Raw genomic sequence first — 15,000 nt, 5'->3', positions numbered from 1 at the left:
AATGTGGAGGCTATATACAGGGGGTACCGGTACAGAGTCAATGTGGAGGCTATATACAGGGTGTTACGGTACAGAGTCAATGTGGAGGCTATATACAGGGTGTTACGGTACAGAGTCAATGTGGAGGCTATATACAGGGTATTACGGTACAGAGTCAATGTGGAGGCTATATACAGGGTGTTACGGTACAGAGTCAATGTGGAGGCTATATACAGGGTGTTACGGTACAGAGTCAATGTGGAGGCTATATACAGGGGGTACCGGTACAGAGTCAATGTGGAGGCTATATACAGGGTATTACGGTACAGAGTCAATGTGGAGGCTATATACAGGGGGTACCGGTACAGAGTCAATGTGGAGGCTATATACAGGGTGTTACGGTACAGAGTCAATGTGGAGGCTATATACAGGGGGTACCGGTACAGAGTCAATGTGGAGGCTATATACAGGGGGTACCGGTACAGAGTCAATGTGGAGGCTATATACAGGGGGTACCGGTACAGAGTCAATGTGGAGGCTATATACAGGGTGTTACGGTACAGAGTCAATGTGGAGGCTATATACAGGGTGTACCGGTACAGAGTCAATGTGGAGGCTATATACAGGGTGTACCGGTACAGAGTCAATGTGGAGGCTATATACAGGGGGTACCGGTACAGAGTCAATGTGGAGGCTATATACAGGGGGTACCGGTACAGAGTCAATGTGGAGGCTATATACAGGGGGTACCGGTACAGAGTCAATGTGGAGGCTATATACAGGGGGTACCGGTACAGAGTCAATGTGGAGGCTATATACAGGGGGTACCGGTACAGAGTCAATGTGGAGGCTATATACAGGGGGTACCGGTACAGAGTCAATGTGGAGGCTATATACAGGGGGTACCGGTACAGAGTCAATGTGGAGGCTATATACAGGGTGTTACGGTACAGAGTCAATGTGGAGGCTATATACAGGGTGTACCGGTACAGAGTCAATGTGGAGGCTATATACAGGGTGTACCGGTACAGAGTCAATGTGGAGGCTATATACAGGGGGTACCGGTACAGAGTCAATGTGGAGGCTATATACAGGGGGTACCGGTACAGAGTCAATGTGGAGGCTATATACAGGGTGTTACGGTACAGAGTCAATGTGGAGACTATATACAGGGGGGTACCGGTACAGAGTCAATGTGGAGGCTATATACAGGGGGGTACCGGTACAGAGTCAATGTGGAGGCTATATACAGGGGGTGCCGGTACAGAGTCAATGTGGAGGCTATATACAGGGTGTTACGGTACAGAGTCAATGTGGAGGCTATATACAGGGTGTACCGGTACAGAGTCAATGTGGAGGCTATATACAGGGGGGAACCGGTACAGAGTCAGTGTGGAGGCTATATACAGGGTATTACGGTACAGAGTCAATGTGGAGGCTATATACAGGGTGTTACGGTACAGAGTCAATGTGGAGGCTATATACAGGGTGTTACGGTACAGAGTCAATGTGGAGGCTATATACAGGGTGTTACGGTACAGAGTCAATGTGGAAGCTATATACAGGGTGTTACGGTACAGAGTCAATGTGGAGGCTATATACAGGGGGTACCGGTACAGAGTCAATGTGGAGGCTATATACAGGGGGTACCGGTACAGAGTCAATGTGGAGGATATATACAGGGTGTACCGGTACAGAGTCAATGTGGAGGCTATATACAGGGGGTACCGGTACAGAGTCAATGTGGAGGCTATATACAGGGTGTTACGGTACAGAGTCAATGTGGAGGCTATATACAGGGTGTTACGGTACAGAGTCAATGTGGAGGCTATATACAGGGGGTACCGGTACAGAGTCAATGTGGAAGCTATATACAGGGTGTTACGGTACAGAGTCAATGTGGAGGCTATTTACAAGGTGTTACGGTACAGAGTCAATGTGGAGGCTATATACAGGGTGTTACGGTACAGAGTCAATGTGGAAGCTATATACAGGGTGTTACGGTACAGAGTCAATGTGGAAGCTATATACAGGGTGTTACGGTACAGAGTCAATGTGGAAGCTATATACAGGGTGTTACGGTACAGAGTCAATGTGGAGGCTATATACAGGGGGTACCGGTACAGAGTCAATGTGGAGGCTATATACAGGGGGTACCGGTACAGAGTCAATGTGGAGGCTATATACAGGGGGTACCGGTACAGAGTCAATGTGGAGGCTATATACAGGGGGTACCGGTACAGAGTCAATGTGGAGGCTATATACAGGGGGTACCGGTACCGAGTCAATGTGGAGGCTATATACAGGGGGTACCGGTACAGAGTCAATGTGGAGGCTATATACAGGGGGTACCGGTACAGAGTCAATGTGGAAGCTATATACAGGGTGTTACGGTACATAGTCAATGTGGAGGCTATTTACAAGGTGTTACGGTACAGAGTCAATGTGGAGGCTATATACAGGGTGTTACGGTACAGAGTCAATGTGGAAGCTATATACAGGGTGTTACGGTACAGAGTCAATGTGGAAGCTATATACAGGGTGTTACGGTACAGAGTCAATGTGGAGGCTGCAGTGGGGGAAAAAAGTATTTGATCCCCTGCTGATTTTGTACGTTTGCCCACTGACAAAGAAATGAGCAGTCTATAATTTTAATGGTAGGTTTATTTGAACAGTGAGAGACAGAATAACAACAAAAATATTCAGAAAAACACATGTCAAAAATGTTATAAAATGATTTGCATTTTAATGAGGGAAATAAGTATTTGACCCCCTCTGCAAAACATGACATAGTACTTGGTGGCAAAACCCTTTTTGGCAATCACAGAGGTCAGACTTTTCTTGTAGTTGACCACCAGGTTTGCACACATCTCAGGAGGGATTTTGTCCCACTCCTCTTTGCAGATCTTCTCCAAGTCATTAAGGTTTCGAGGCTGGCGTTTGGCAACTCGTACCTTCAGCTCCCTCCACAGATTTTCTATGGGATTAAGGTCTGGAGACTGGCTAGGCCACTCCAGGACCTTAATGTGCTTCTTCTTGAGCCACTCCTTTGTTGCCTTGGCCGTGTGTTTTGGGTCATTGTCATGCTGGAATACCCATCCACGACCCATTTTCAATGCCCTGGCTGAGGGAAGGAGGTTCTCACACAAGATTTGACGGTACATGGCCCCATCCATCGTCCCTTTGATGCGGTGAAGTTGTCCTGTCCCCTTAGCAGAAAAACACCCCCAAAGCATAAAGTTTCCACCTCCATGTTTGACGGTGGAGATGGTGTTCTTGGGGTCATAGGCAGCATTCCTCCTCCTCCAAACACAGCGAGTTGAGTTTATGTCAAAGAGCTCCATTTTGGTCTCATCTGACCACAACACTTTCACCAGTTGTCCTCTGAGTCATTCAGATGTTCATTGGCAAACTTCAGATGGGCATGTATATGTATTCTTGAGCAGGGGGACCTTGCGGGCGCTGAAAGATTTCAGTCCTTCACGGCGTAGTGTGTTACCAATTGTTTTCTTGGTGACTATGGTCCCAGCTGCCTTGAGATCATTGACAAGATCCTCCCGTGTAGTTCTGGGCTGATTCCTCACCGTTCTCAGGATCATTGCAACTCCACGAGGTGAGATCTTGCATGGAGCCCCAGGCCAAGGGATATTGACAGTTCTTTTGTGTTTCTTCCATTTGTGAATAATCACACCAAATGTTGTCACCTCACCAAGCTGCTTGGCGATGGTCTTGTAGCCCATTCCAGCCTTGTGTAGGTCTACAATCTTGTCCCTGACATCCTTGGGGAGCTCTTTGGTCTTGGCCATGGTGGAGAGTTTGGAATCTGATTGATTGATTGCTTCTGTGGACAGGTGTCTTTTTACAGGTAACAAGCTGCGGTTAGGAGCACTCCCTTTAAGAGTGTGATCCTAATCTCAGCTTGTTACCTGTATAAAAGACACCTGGGAGCCAGAAATCATTCTGATTGAGAGGGGGTCAAATACTTATTTCCCTCATTAAAATGCAAATCAATTTATAACATTTTTGACGTGTTTTTCTGGATATTTTTGCTGTTATTCTGTCTCTCACAGTTCAAATATACCTACCATTAAAATTATAGACTGATCATTTCTTTGTCAGTGGGCAAACGTACAAAATCAGCAGGGGATCAAATACTTTCCCCCCCCACTGTATATACAGGGTGTTACGGTACAGAGTCAATGTGGAGACTTGAGATTGAGGGCATCAAGCTTAGATTGTAGGACGGCCGGGATGCTAAACATATCCCAGTTTAGGTCACCTAACAGTACGAACTCTGAAGATAAATGGGGAGCAATCAATTCACATATGGTGTCCAGAACACAGCTGGGGACAGAAGGTGCTCTATAGCAAGCTGCAATGCTGAGAGACTTGTTTCTGGAAAGGAGGATTTTTAAAAGTAGAAGCTCAAATTGTTTGGGCACAGACCTGGATAGTAAGACAGAACTTTGCAGGCTATCTTTGCAGTAGATTGCAACTCCGCCCCCTTTGGCAGTTCTATCTTGTCGGAAAATGTTATAGTTAGGGATGGAAATTTCAGGGTTTTTGGTGGTTTTCCTAAGCCAGGATTCAGACACGGCTAGGACATCCGGGTTGGCAGAGTGTGCTAAAGCAGTGAATAAAACAAACTTAGGGAGGAGGCTTCTAATGTTAACATGCATGAAACCAAGGCTTTTACGGTTACAGAAGTCAATAATGAGAGTGCCTGGGAATGGGAGTGGAGCTAGGCACTGCAGGGCCTGGATTAACCTCTACATCACCAGAGGAACAGAGGAGGAGTAGGATAAGGGTACGGCTAAAGGCTATAGAACTGGTCGTCTAATACGTTCAGAACAGAGAGTAAAAGGAGCAGGTTTCTGGGCACGGTGGAATAGATTCAAGGCATAATTTACAGACTAAGGTATGGTAGGATGTGAATACAGTGGAGGTAAACCTAGGCATTGAGTGACGATGAGAGAGATATTGTCTCTAGAAACATCATTTAGACCAGGTGAGGTCACTGCATGTGTGGGAGGTGGAACTAAAGGGTTAGCTATGGCATATTGAGCAGGACTAGAGGCTCTACAGTGAAATAAGGCAATAATCACTAACCAAAACAGCAATGGACAAGGCATATTGACATTAGGGAGAGGTATGCGTAGCCGAGTGATCATAGGGGTCGGGTCCAGTGAGTAGGCTGGCTAGAGACACAGCGATTCAGACAGCTAGCGGGCCGGGGCTAGCAAGCTAGCAGAAGGGCCTTAAAGGGACGTCACAACGGAAGAAGTCTGTTTTAGCCTCCTCGTGCAGTTCCTCCTCTTGCGGAGCCTCCTTGTGCAGTTACGTCAGTAATCCAGTCGTGATGGATCGGCGGGGCTCCGTGTCACCAGTAAAAGGGGTCCAGGCCATTTGGCAAAATAGGTATTGTAGCCCAATAATTGGCTGATGGACATCTTCAGCTTGCCGGGAGATGGGCCTAGCTCGAGGTTAGCTCCAGGCTAACTGGTGCTTGCTTCGGGACAGAGACGTTAGCCAGGAGTAGCCACTCGGATAGCAGCTAGCTAGCTGCGATGATCCGGTGTAAAGGTTCAGAGCTTGCGGTAGGAATCCGGAGATGTGGTAGAGAAAAAAGCAGTCCGATATGCTCTGAGTTGATATCGCGCTGTGCAGACTGGCAGGTATTGACCGAGCTGAGACTGGCTGATGTCCGAGTTAATGGTGAGGACCGCTAGCAGTGGCTATCTGACTACCAGTTAGTAACTAGTTAGCTGGCTAGCTTCTGATGGGGGTTCCGGTTTTAAAGTGTAAAAAAATAGCAGATCTGTTCCACATTGGCTGAGGCGGGTTACTTCAGTTGGTGTTATAACTCTCTCTCTCTCTGATTACATTAGAGTCTATTGTGTTTATAACTCTCTCTCTCTCTCTGATTACATTAGAGTCTGTTGTGTTTATAACTCTCTCTCTCTCTCTGATTACATTAGAGTCTGTTGTGTTTATAACTCTCTCTCTCTCTGATTACATTAGAGTCTGTTGTGTTTATAACTCTCTCTCTCTCTGATTACATTAGAGTCTGTTGTGTTTATAACTCTCTCTCTCTCTGATTACATTAGAGTCTGTTGTGTTTATAACTCTCTCTCTGATTACATTAGAGTCTGTTGTGTTTATAACTCTCTCTCTGGCTACATTAGAGTCTATTGTGTTTATAACTCTCTCTCTGGCTACATTAGAGTCTATTGTGTTTATAACTCTCTCTCTGGCTACATTAGAGTCTATTGTGTTTATAACTCTCTCTCTGATTACATTAGAGTCTGTTGTGTTTATAACTCTCTCTCTCTCTGATTACATTAGAGTCTGTTGTGTTTATAACTCTCTCTCTGATTACATTAGAGTCTATTGTGTTTATAACTCTCTCTCTGATTACATTAGAGTCTGTTGTGTTTATAACTCTCTCTCTCTCTCTGATTACATTAGAGTCTGTTGTGTTTATAACTCTCTGATTACATTAGAGTCTGTTGTGTTTATAACTCTCTGATTACATTAGAGTCTGTTGTGTTTATAACTCTCTGATTACATTAGAGTCTGTTGTGTTTATAACTCTCTCTCTCTCTCTGATTACATTAGAGTCTGTTGTGTTTATAACTCTCTGATTACATTAGAGTCTGTTGTGTTTATAACTCTCTGATTACATTAGAGTCTGTTGTGTTTATAACTCTCTGATTACATTAGAGTCTGTTGTGTTTATAACTCTCTCTCTCTCTGATTACATTAGAGTCTGTTGTGTTTATAACTCTCTCTCTGATTACATTTTAGGCTGTTGTGTTTATAACTCTCTCCTCTCTCCCCCCTCTCCCCCCCTCTCTCTCCCCCCCTCTCTCCCCCCTCTCTCACCCCCTCTCTCCCCCCCTCTCCCCCCCTCTCTCTCCCCCCTCCCCTCTCCCCCCCTCTCTCTCTCTAGTTCCTGAAAGTTACCCCCGACATGTGCGTAGTGAGTCTACAGAACCAGGAACACTGGTCATCATGTGGGAGGTACACAACACGCTCTGTTTCCTGTCTGTCTGTCTCCTGTCTGGTACACAACACGCTCTGTTTCCTGTCTGGTACACAACACGCTCTGTTTCCTGTCTGGTACACAACACGCTCTGTTTCCTGTCTGGTACACAACACGCTCTGTTTCCTGTCTGGTACACAACACGCTCTGTTTCCTGTCTGGTACACAACACGCTCTGTTTCCTGTCTGGTACACAACACGCTCTGTTTCCTGTCTGGTACACAACACGCTCTGTTTCCTGTCTGGTACACAACACGCTCTGTTTCCTGTCTGGTACACAACACGCTCTGTTTCCTGTCTGGTACACAACACGCTCTGTTTCCTGTCTGGTACACAACACGCTCTGTTTCCTGTCTGGTACACAACACGCTCTGTTTCCTGTCTGGTACACAACACGCTCTGTTTCCTGTCTGTCTGTCTCCTGTCTGGTACACAACACGCTCTGTTTCCTGTCTGGTACACAACACGCTCTGTTTCCTGTCTGGTACACAACACGCTCTGTTTCCTGTCTGTCTAGTTCCTGTCTGTCTGGTTCCTGTCTGTCTGTCTGTCTGTCTGTCTGTCTGTCTGTCTGTCTGTCTGTCTGTCTGTCTGTCTGTCTGTCTGTCTGTCTGTCTGTCTGTCTGTCTGTCTGTCTGGTTCCTGTCTGGTTCCTGTCTGTCTGGTTCCTGTCTGTCTGTCTGTCTGTCTGTCTGTCTGTCTGTCTGTCTGTCTGTCTGTCTGTCTGTCTGTCTGTCTGTCTGTCTGTCTGTCTGTCTGTCTGTCTGTCTGTCTGTCTGTCTGTCTGTGTGTGTGTGTCAAAAATGGACTTACGTCTGTATAACTTGCTTGCCTGTGTGTGTGTGTGTGTGTGTGTGTGTGTGTGTGTGTGTGTGTGTGTGTGTGTGTGTGTGTGTGTGTGTGTGTGTGTGTGTGTGTGTGTGTGTGTGTGTGTGTGTGTGTGTGTGTGTGTGTGTGTGTGTGTAGGAGATTGACCGTCGTTTGTACAACGGGTCGGGGTTCCAGTATAAGGTGTCATGGCGACAGATTCAGGAGCAGCACTGGAGCCATAGCCATGTTCCCCATCCTCCCTACCTGGTGAACCGAACCAGAGCGTTCTCTGGTTATGAGATGAAGGTCCAGGCTGTCAACTCTCTGGGAGAGGGGCCACATCCTGTTCCTGTTATAGGACACTCTGGAGAGGACTGTATGTATTCACACTCACACACACATACACACACACACACACACACACACACACACACACACACACACACACACACACACACACACACACACACACACACACACTTTCCCCCACAACAACCATGGACTCATAGATTCTCCACAGTTGCACCATCCCAGAGCCCAACTCAAGAAAGATTCTCCTCGTTTTTGTTGGTTATGTTGACATAGTTCTGCCTATGGGGGAATATGGGGGAGGGAATGCTGTCACCTCCAGGTAGGTGTTTGTCCCCCTGTGTGCTGAGGGTGTCAGGAAATGGTTTATCTCTCCCTCTAGGATGGAGAAGCTGTCTTCATTATAGTATGGTGATTCTAGTGGGGGGATATAGGTAGGATGGAGAAGCTGTCTTCATTATAGTATGATTCTAGTGGGGGGATATAGGTAGGATGGAGAAGCTGTCTTCATTAAAGTATGGGTATTCTAGTGGGGGGGATATAGGTAGGATGGAGAAGCTGTCTTCATTATAGTATGGGGATTCTAGTGGGGGGATATAGGTAGGATGGAGAAGCTGTCTTCATTATAGTATGGCGATTCTAGTGGGGGGATATAGATAGGATGGAGAAGCTGTCTTCATTATAGTATGGTGATTCTAGTGGGGGGATATAGGTAGGATGGAGAAGCTGTCTTCATTATAGTATGGGGGATTCTAGTGGGGGGGATATAGGTAGGATGGAGAAGCTGTCTTCATTATAGTATGGGGATTCTAGTGGGGGGATATAGGTAGGATGGAGAAGCTGTCTTCATTATAGTATGGGGATTCTAGTGGGGGGATGTAGGTAGCACACAGGAGGACATTTTTCTCTGTTGAGATCATTTCCTTAATAATTTCTAACCAGATGTAGAATATTCATTTTTTGACTAATTTAATAGAGTGAGTTAGGTCTGCTCTATACCAAATTAGCATACCCCCTGAGTCCCTTCCCTGTTTCACACCTGGTAGTTTGGTGGATGGGACAACCAGCTCTCTGTAACCTAGAGGGCAACCAGTGGGTCCATCTTCTCTATACCATGTTTCTTGTCGAATTAAAATGTCTGCATTTCCAATTTATTTGATGAGGTCTGGGTTCCTGCTCTTTAGGCCAAAGGCAGATGAACTCAGACCTTGTATGTTCTAGGATGAGATATTTAAAGCTTTGTGGTCCATAATAAAGATTTTAAAAAATATATATATATTATTTCACCTTTATTTAACCAGGTGGGCTAGTTGAGAGCAAAATCTCATTTGCAACTGCGACCTGGCCAAGATAAAGCAAAGCAGTTCAACACATACAACAACACAGAGTTACACATGGAATAAACAAACATACAATCAAAAATACAGTACAAAAATCTATATACAGCATGTGCAAATGAGGTAAGATAAGGGAGGTAAGGCAATAAATAGGCCATGGTGGTCGAAGTAATTACAATATAGCAATTAAACACTATAATGGTAGGATGTGTAGAAGATGAGTGTGCAAGTAGAGATACAGGGGTGCAAAGGAGCAAAAAATAAATAAATAAATAGCAGTATGAGGATGAGGTAGTTGGATGGGCTATTTACAGATGGGCTGTGTACAGGTGCAGTGATCTGTGAGCTACTCTGACAGCTGGTGCTTAAAGCTAGTGAGGGAGATATGAGTCTCCAGCTTCAGTGAGTTTTGCAGTTCATTCCAGTCATTGGCAGCAGAGAACTGGAAGGAAAGGCGGCCAATGCAGGAATTGGCTTTGGGGATGACCAGTGAGATATACCTGCTGCAGCGTGTGCTACGGGTGGGTGCTGCTATGGTGACCAGTGGGCTGAGATAAGGCGGGGATTTACCTAGCAAAGACTTGTAGATGACCTGGAGCCAGTGGGTTTGGCAACGAGTATGAAGCGAGGGCCAGCCAATGAGAGCATACAGGTCGCAGTGGTAGGTAGTATATGGGGCTTTGGTGACAAAACGGATGGCACTGTGATAAACTGCATCCAATTTGTTGAGTAGAGTGTTGGAGGCTATTTTATAGATGACATCGCCGAAGTCGAGGATCGGTAGGATGGTCAGTTTTATGAGGGTATGTTTGGCAGCACGAGTGAAGGATGCTTTGTTGCGAAATAGGAAGCCGATTCTATATTTCATTTTTGATTGGAGTTGCTTAATGTGAGTCTGGAAGGAGAGTTTACAGTCTAGCCAAACACCGAGGTATTTGTAGTTGTCCACATATTCTAAGTCAGAACCGTCCAGATTAGTGATGCCGGATGGGCGGGCAGGTGCGGGCAGTGATTGGTTGAAGAGCATGCAATAACTTTTACTTGCATTTAAGAGCAGTTGGAGGCCACAGAAGGAGAGCTGTATGGCATTGAAGCTGGTCTGGAGGTTAGTTATCACAGTGTCCAAAGAAGGGCCAGAAGTATTCAGAATGGTGTCGTCTGTGTAGAGATGGATCAGAGTCTCACCAGCAGCGAGAGCGACATCATTGATGTATACAGAGAAGAGAGTCGGCCCGAGAATTGAACCCTGTGGCACCCCCATAGAGACTGCCAGAGGTCCGGACAACAGGCTCTCCGATTTGACACACTGAACTCTGTCAGAGAAGTAGTTGGTGAACCAGGCGAGGCAATCATTTGAGAAACCAAGGCTGTTGAGTCTGCCAATTAGAATGTGGTGATTGACAGAGTCGAAAGCCTTGGCCAGGTCGATGAATACGGCTGCACAGTAATGTCTCTTATCGATGGTGGTTATGATGTCGTTTAGGACCTTGAGCGTGACTGAGGTGCACCCATGACGAGCTCTGAAACCAGATTGCATAGTGGAGAAGGTACGGTGGGATTCGAAGTGGTTGGTAATCTGTTTGTTGACTTGGCTTTCGAAGACCTTATAAAGGCAGGGTAGGATAGATATAGGTCTGTAGCAGTTTGGGTCTAGAGTGTCTCCCTCTTTGAAGAGGGGGATGACCGTGGCAGCTATCCAATCTTTGGGAATCTCAGATGATACGAAAGAGAGGTTTAACAGGCTAGTAATAGGGGTTGCAACACATCCGTGTTTACGGATTTGGGGTTGTACCTGGTGGGGTCATTGATAATTTGTGTGAGATTGAGGGCATCAAGCTAAGATTGTAGGATGGCCGGGGTGTTAAGCATGTCCCAGTTTAGGTCACCTAGCAGCACTAGCTCTGAAGATAGATGGGGGGCAATCAGTTCACATATGGTGTCCAGTGCACAGCTGGGGGCAGAGGGTGATCTATAGCAAGCGGCAACGGTAAGAGACTTGTTTCTGGAAGGGTGGATTTTTAAAAGTAGAAGCTCGAACTGTTTGGGCACAGACCTGGATAGTAAGACAGAACTCTGCAGGCTATCTCTGCAGTAGATTACAACACCGCCACCTTTGGCAGTTCTATCTTGTCAGAAAATGTTATAGTTAGGGATGGAAATTTCAGGGTTTTCGGTTGGTCTTCCTGAGCCAGGATTCAGACACGGCTAGGACATCCGGGTTGGCAGAGTGTGCTAAAGCAGTGAATAAAACAAACTTAGGGAGGAGGCTTCTAATGTTAACATGCATGAAACCAAGGCTTTTACGGTTACAGAAGTCAACAAATGAGAGCACCTGGGGAATAGGAGTGGAGCTAGGCACTGCAGGGCCTGGATTAACCTCTACATCACCAGAGGAACAGAGGAGGAGCAGGATAAGGGTACAGCTAAAGGCTATAAGAACTGGTCGTCTAGTGCGTTCGGAACAGAGAGTAAAAGGAGCAGGTTTCTGGGCACGGTAGAATAGATTCAAGGCATAATTTACAGACAAAGGAATGGTAGGATGTGGATACAGTGAGGGTAAACCTGTGCCTACAGCGACGATGAAAGAGATATTGTCCCTAGAAATATCATTTAAACCAGGTGATGTCACCGCATGTGTGGTAGGTGGAACTAAAGTGTTAAATAAGGCGTATTGAGCAGGGCTAGAGGCACTACAGGGAAATAAGGCAATAAATACTAACCAAAACAGCAATGGACAAGGCATATTGACGTTAGCGAGAGGCATGCGTAGCCGAGTGATCATAGGAGTCCAGTGAGTGGCTTCAGGCAGCTTGCGGGCCGGGGCTAGCAAGCTAACAGAAGGGCCTTGGAGGGACATCGCGACGGAAGAAAGTCTGTTCGGGCCCCCTCGTACTATTACATCGGCAGACGGATCAGCAGGGCTACGTGTGGTAAACCAGGCCAATTGGCAGAATAGGCCAAAGAATTTGTCCGGTGGGCCTCTTAACCTGTTAGGGACAGACGTTACGCTAGCGGAACGCCTCAACAATATCCAATGGTATAGAATCGCGTGGCGCGAATTACAAATACCTCAAAAATGCAAAAACGTATATTTTTCAAACATATGACTATTTTACACCATTTTAAAGACAAGACTCTACTTTATCTAACCACATTGTCCGATTTCAAAAAGGCTTTACAACGAAAGCAAAACATTAGATTATGTCAGGAGAGTACCCAGCCAGAAATAATCAGACACCCATTTTTCAAGCTAGCATATATGTCACAAAAACCAAAACCACAGCTAAATGCAGCACTAACCTTTGATGATCTTCATCAGATGACACTCCTAGGACATTATGTTATACAATACATGCATGTTTTGTTCAATCAAGTTCATATTTATATCAAAAAACAGCTTTTACATTGGCATGTTTTGTTCAGAACTAGCATACCCACCGAAAACTTCCGGTGAATTTATAAATTACTCACGATAAACGTTGACAAAAAACATAACAATTATTTTAAGAATTATAGATACAGAACTCCTTTATGCAATCGCGGTGTCCGATTTTAAAATAGCTTTTCGGTGAAAGCACATTTTGCAATATTCTGAGTAGATAGCCTGGCCATCACGGCTAGCTATTTTGACACCCACCAAGTCTGGCACTCACCAAACTCAGATTTACTATAAGAAAAATTGGATTACCTTTGCTGTTCTTCGTCAGAATGCACTCCCAGGACTTCTACTTCAACACCCAATGTTGTTTTGGTTCCAAATAATCCATAGTTATATCCAAATAGCTCCGTTTTGTTCATGCGTTCAAGTCACTATCTGAAGGGTGACGCGCCGGCGCGTTTCGTGACAAAAAAATTCAAAATATTCCATTACCGTACTTCGAAGCATGTCAAACGCTGTTGAAAATCTATTTTTATGCGATTTTTCTCGTAAAATAGCGATAATATTCCAACCGGGAGACGTTGTATCCGTTCAAACCCTGAAAGAAGAAAATGGAGTCGTCACATGCACGCGCGCGCGCCAGTGCCATTGTTCTCAGAAGTACCACTCACCAAAACCCCTACTGTTTTTCGCCCAGAGAGAGAGCAGAGTTATCATTCAACATTCTGGCGCCTTCTGAGAGCCAATGAAAGCCTTAGAAAATGTCACGTTACAGCAGAGATCCTGTATTTTCAATAAAGAGGCTACAGAAGGCCAAGAAATGGTCAGACAGGGCACTTCCCATATAGAATCTTCTCAGGTTTTGGCCTGCCATATGAGTTCTGTTATACTCACAGACACCATTCAAACAGTTTTAGAAACTTTAGGGTGTTTTCTATCCAAGTCCAATGTGCTCTGGACAGTTAGCGGATGGGATTTCATTGGACGAAGCGACGGCGGAGCCAGTTGATATAAACCCCATCGGCGGATCACATCGGTGGTCCAGTCCTGATGAGTCGGTGGGGGTCCAAGACAGTTGGCAAAAATAGGTATTGTAGCCCGAGTAGTGGCTGATGGACCTCTTTGGCTAGCCGGGAGATGGGCCTAGCAAGGCTAACTCCAGGCTAATTGGTTATTGCTTTGGGACAGTGACGTTAGCCAGGAGTAGCTACTCGAATAGCAGCTAGCTAGCTGCGGTGATCCAGGTAAATTTTTTATTTGTTTTTAAGTTCAGAGCGGCAGGAATCCGGAGTTACGGAGAAAAATAAGTCTGAATTGCTCTGGTTTGAGTCGCGCTGTGCAGACTGGCGAGAGTTGTCCGTGCTAGAGGTGGCTGATGACCGCTAGCTGACTACTAACTAGTAGCTAGTTAGCTGGCTAGCATCTGTTGGAGTTCCGGTTCAGGCGACGGTTCAGACGACGGATCAGCAGGGCTCCGTAGTGGCTAAAGAATTTGTCCGATGGGCCTCTTCAGCTAACAGTCCGATGTACTTTAGACAGCTAGCGGGCCGTGGCTAACTAGAAGCCAGTTAGCTGGCTAGCTTTTGATGAGTTGATGAGTTCTTAAGTATAAAAATAGCAGATCTGTACCACATTGGGTGAGGCGGGTTGCAGGAGAGTATATTCAGTCCGTAGATAGAAATTGATATTAAAATATTAAATATATATACAAAAAAAAACAAGGAAAAACAATGTGTACAAGGGACAGGAAGGGACAAGAGAAAAACACATGTCTGACTGCTACGCCATCTTGGAATACACTGAGTGTCGTTTTGGCTTGGACCAATACTCTCTGTCTCTCTCTCTCTCTGAATTAAATTTGCTTTATTGGCATGACGTAACAATGTACATATTGCCAAAGCTTACTTTGGACATTTAAAATATTAACATAATTAATAATAATGATAAATATTGTCATCGGGACAACAGTAACAACCATACATTGAACAATAACAAGAACAACAATAACCAAGTGTCAAAATAACCGTACACTGAACAATAACAATAACAATAAGCGTAGAGGACATGTGCAGGTTGATTGGTCTGTCAGACACTGTCCCTCATCTTATGGCAGGCAGCAATGTAGTGCGCTGCCAACCCAC

General features: G+C 45.5%; 1 protein-coding gene across 3 annotated transcripts in view; it reads left to right on the top strand.

Annotated features, from left to right (window-relative positions):
* Positions 1 to 15,000, top strand: part of LOC106572978 (neural cell adhesion molecule L1.1) — a 129,005-nt gene that overhangs the window by 83,422 nt on the left and 30,583 nt on the right. For all 3 annotated transcript variants that reach the window (XM_045696592.1, XM_045696591.1, XM_045696589.1), the window contains 2 exons: positions 6,932 to 7,002; positions 7,991 to 8,210. In XM_045696592.1, coding sequence (XP_045552548.1) covers positions 6,932 to 7,002; positions 7,991 to 8,210 — 291 coding nt within the window. The remainder of the gene's footprint in view (positions 1 to 6,931; positions 7,003 to 7,990; positions 8,211 to 15,000) is intronic.

The sequence above is a fragment of the Salmo salar genome, chromosome ssa15 (assembly GCF_905237065.1).
Source record: "Salmo salar chromosome ssa15, Ssal_v3.1, whole genome shotgun sequence".
NCBI lineage: Eukaryota > Metazoa > Chordata > Actinopteri > Salmoniformes > Salmonidae > Salmo > Salmo salar.
This window is presented reverse-complemented; position numbering and strand designations above follow the sequence as displayed.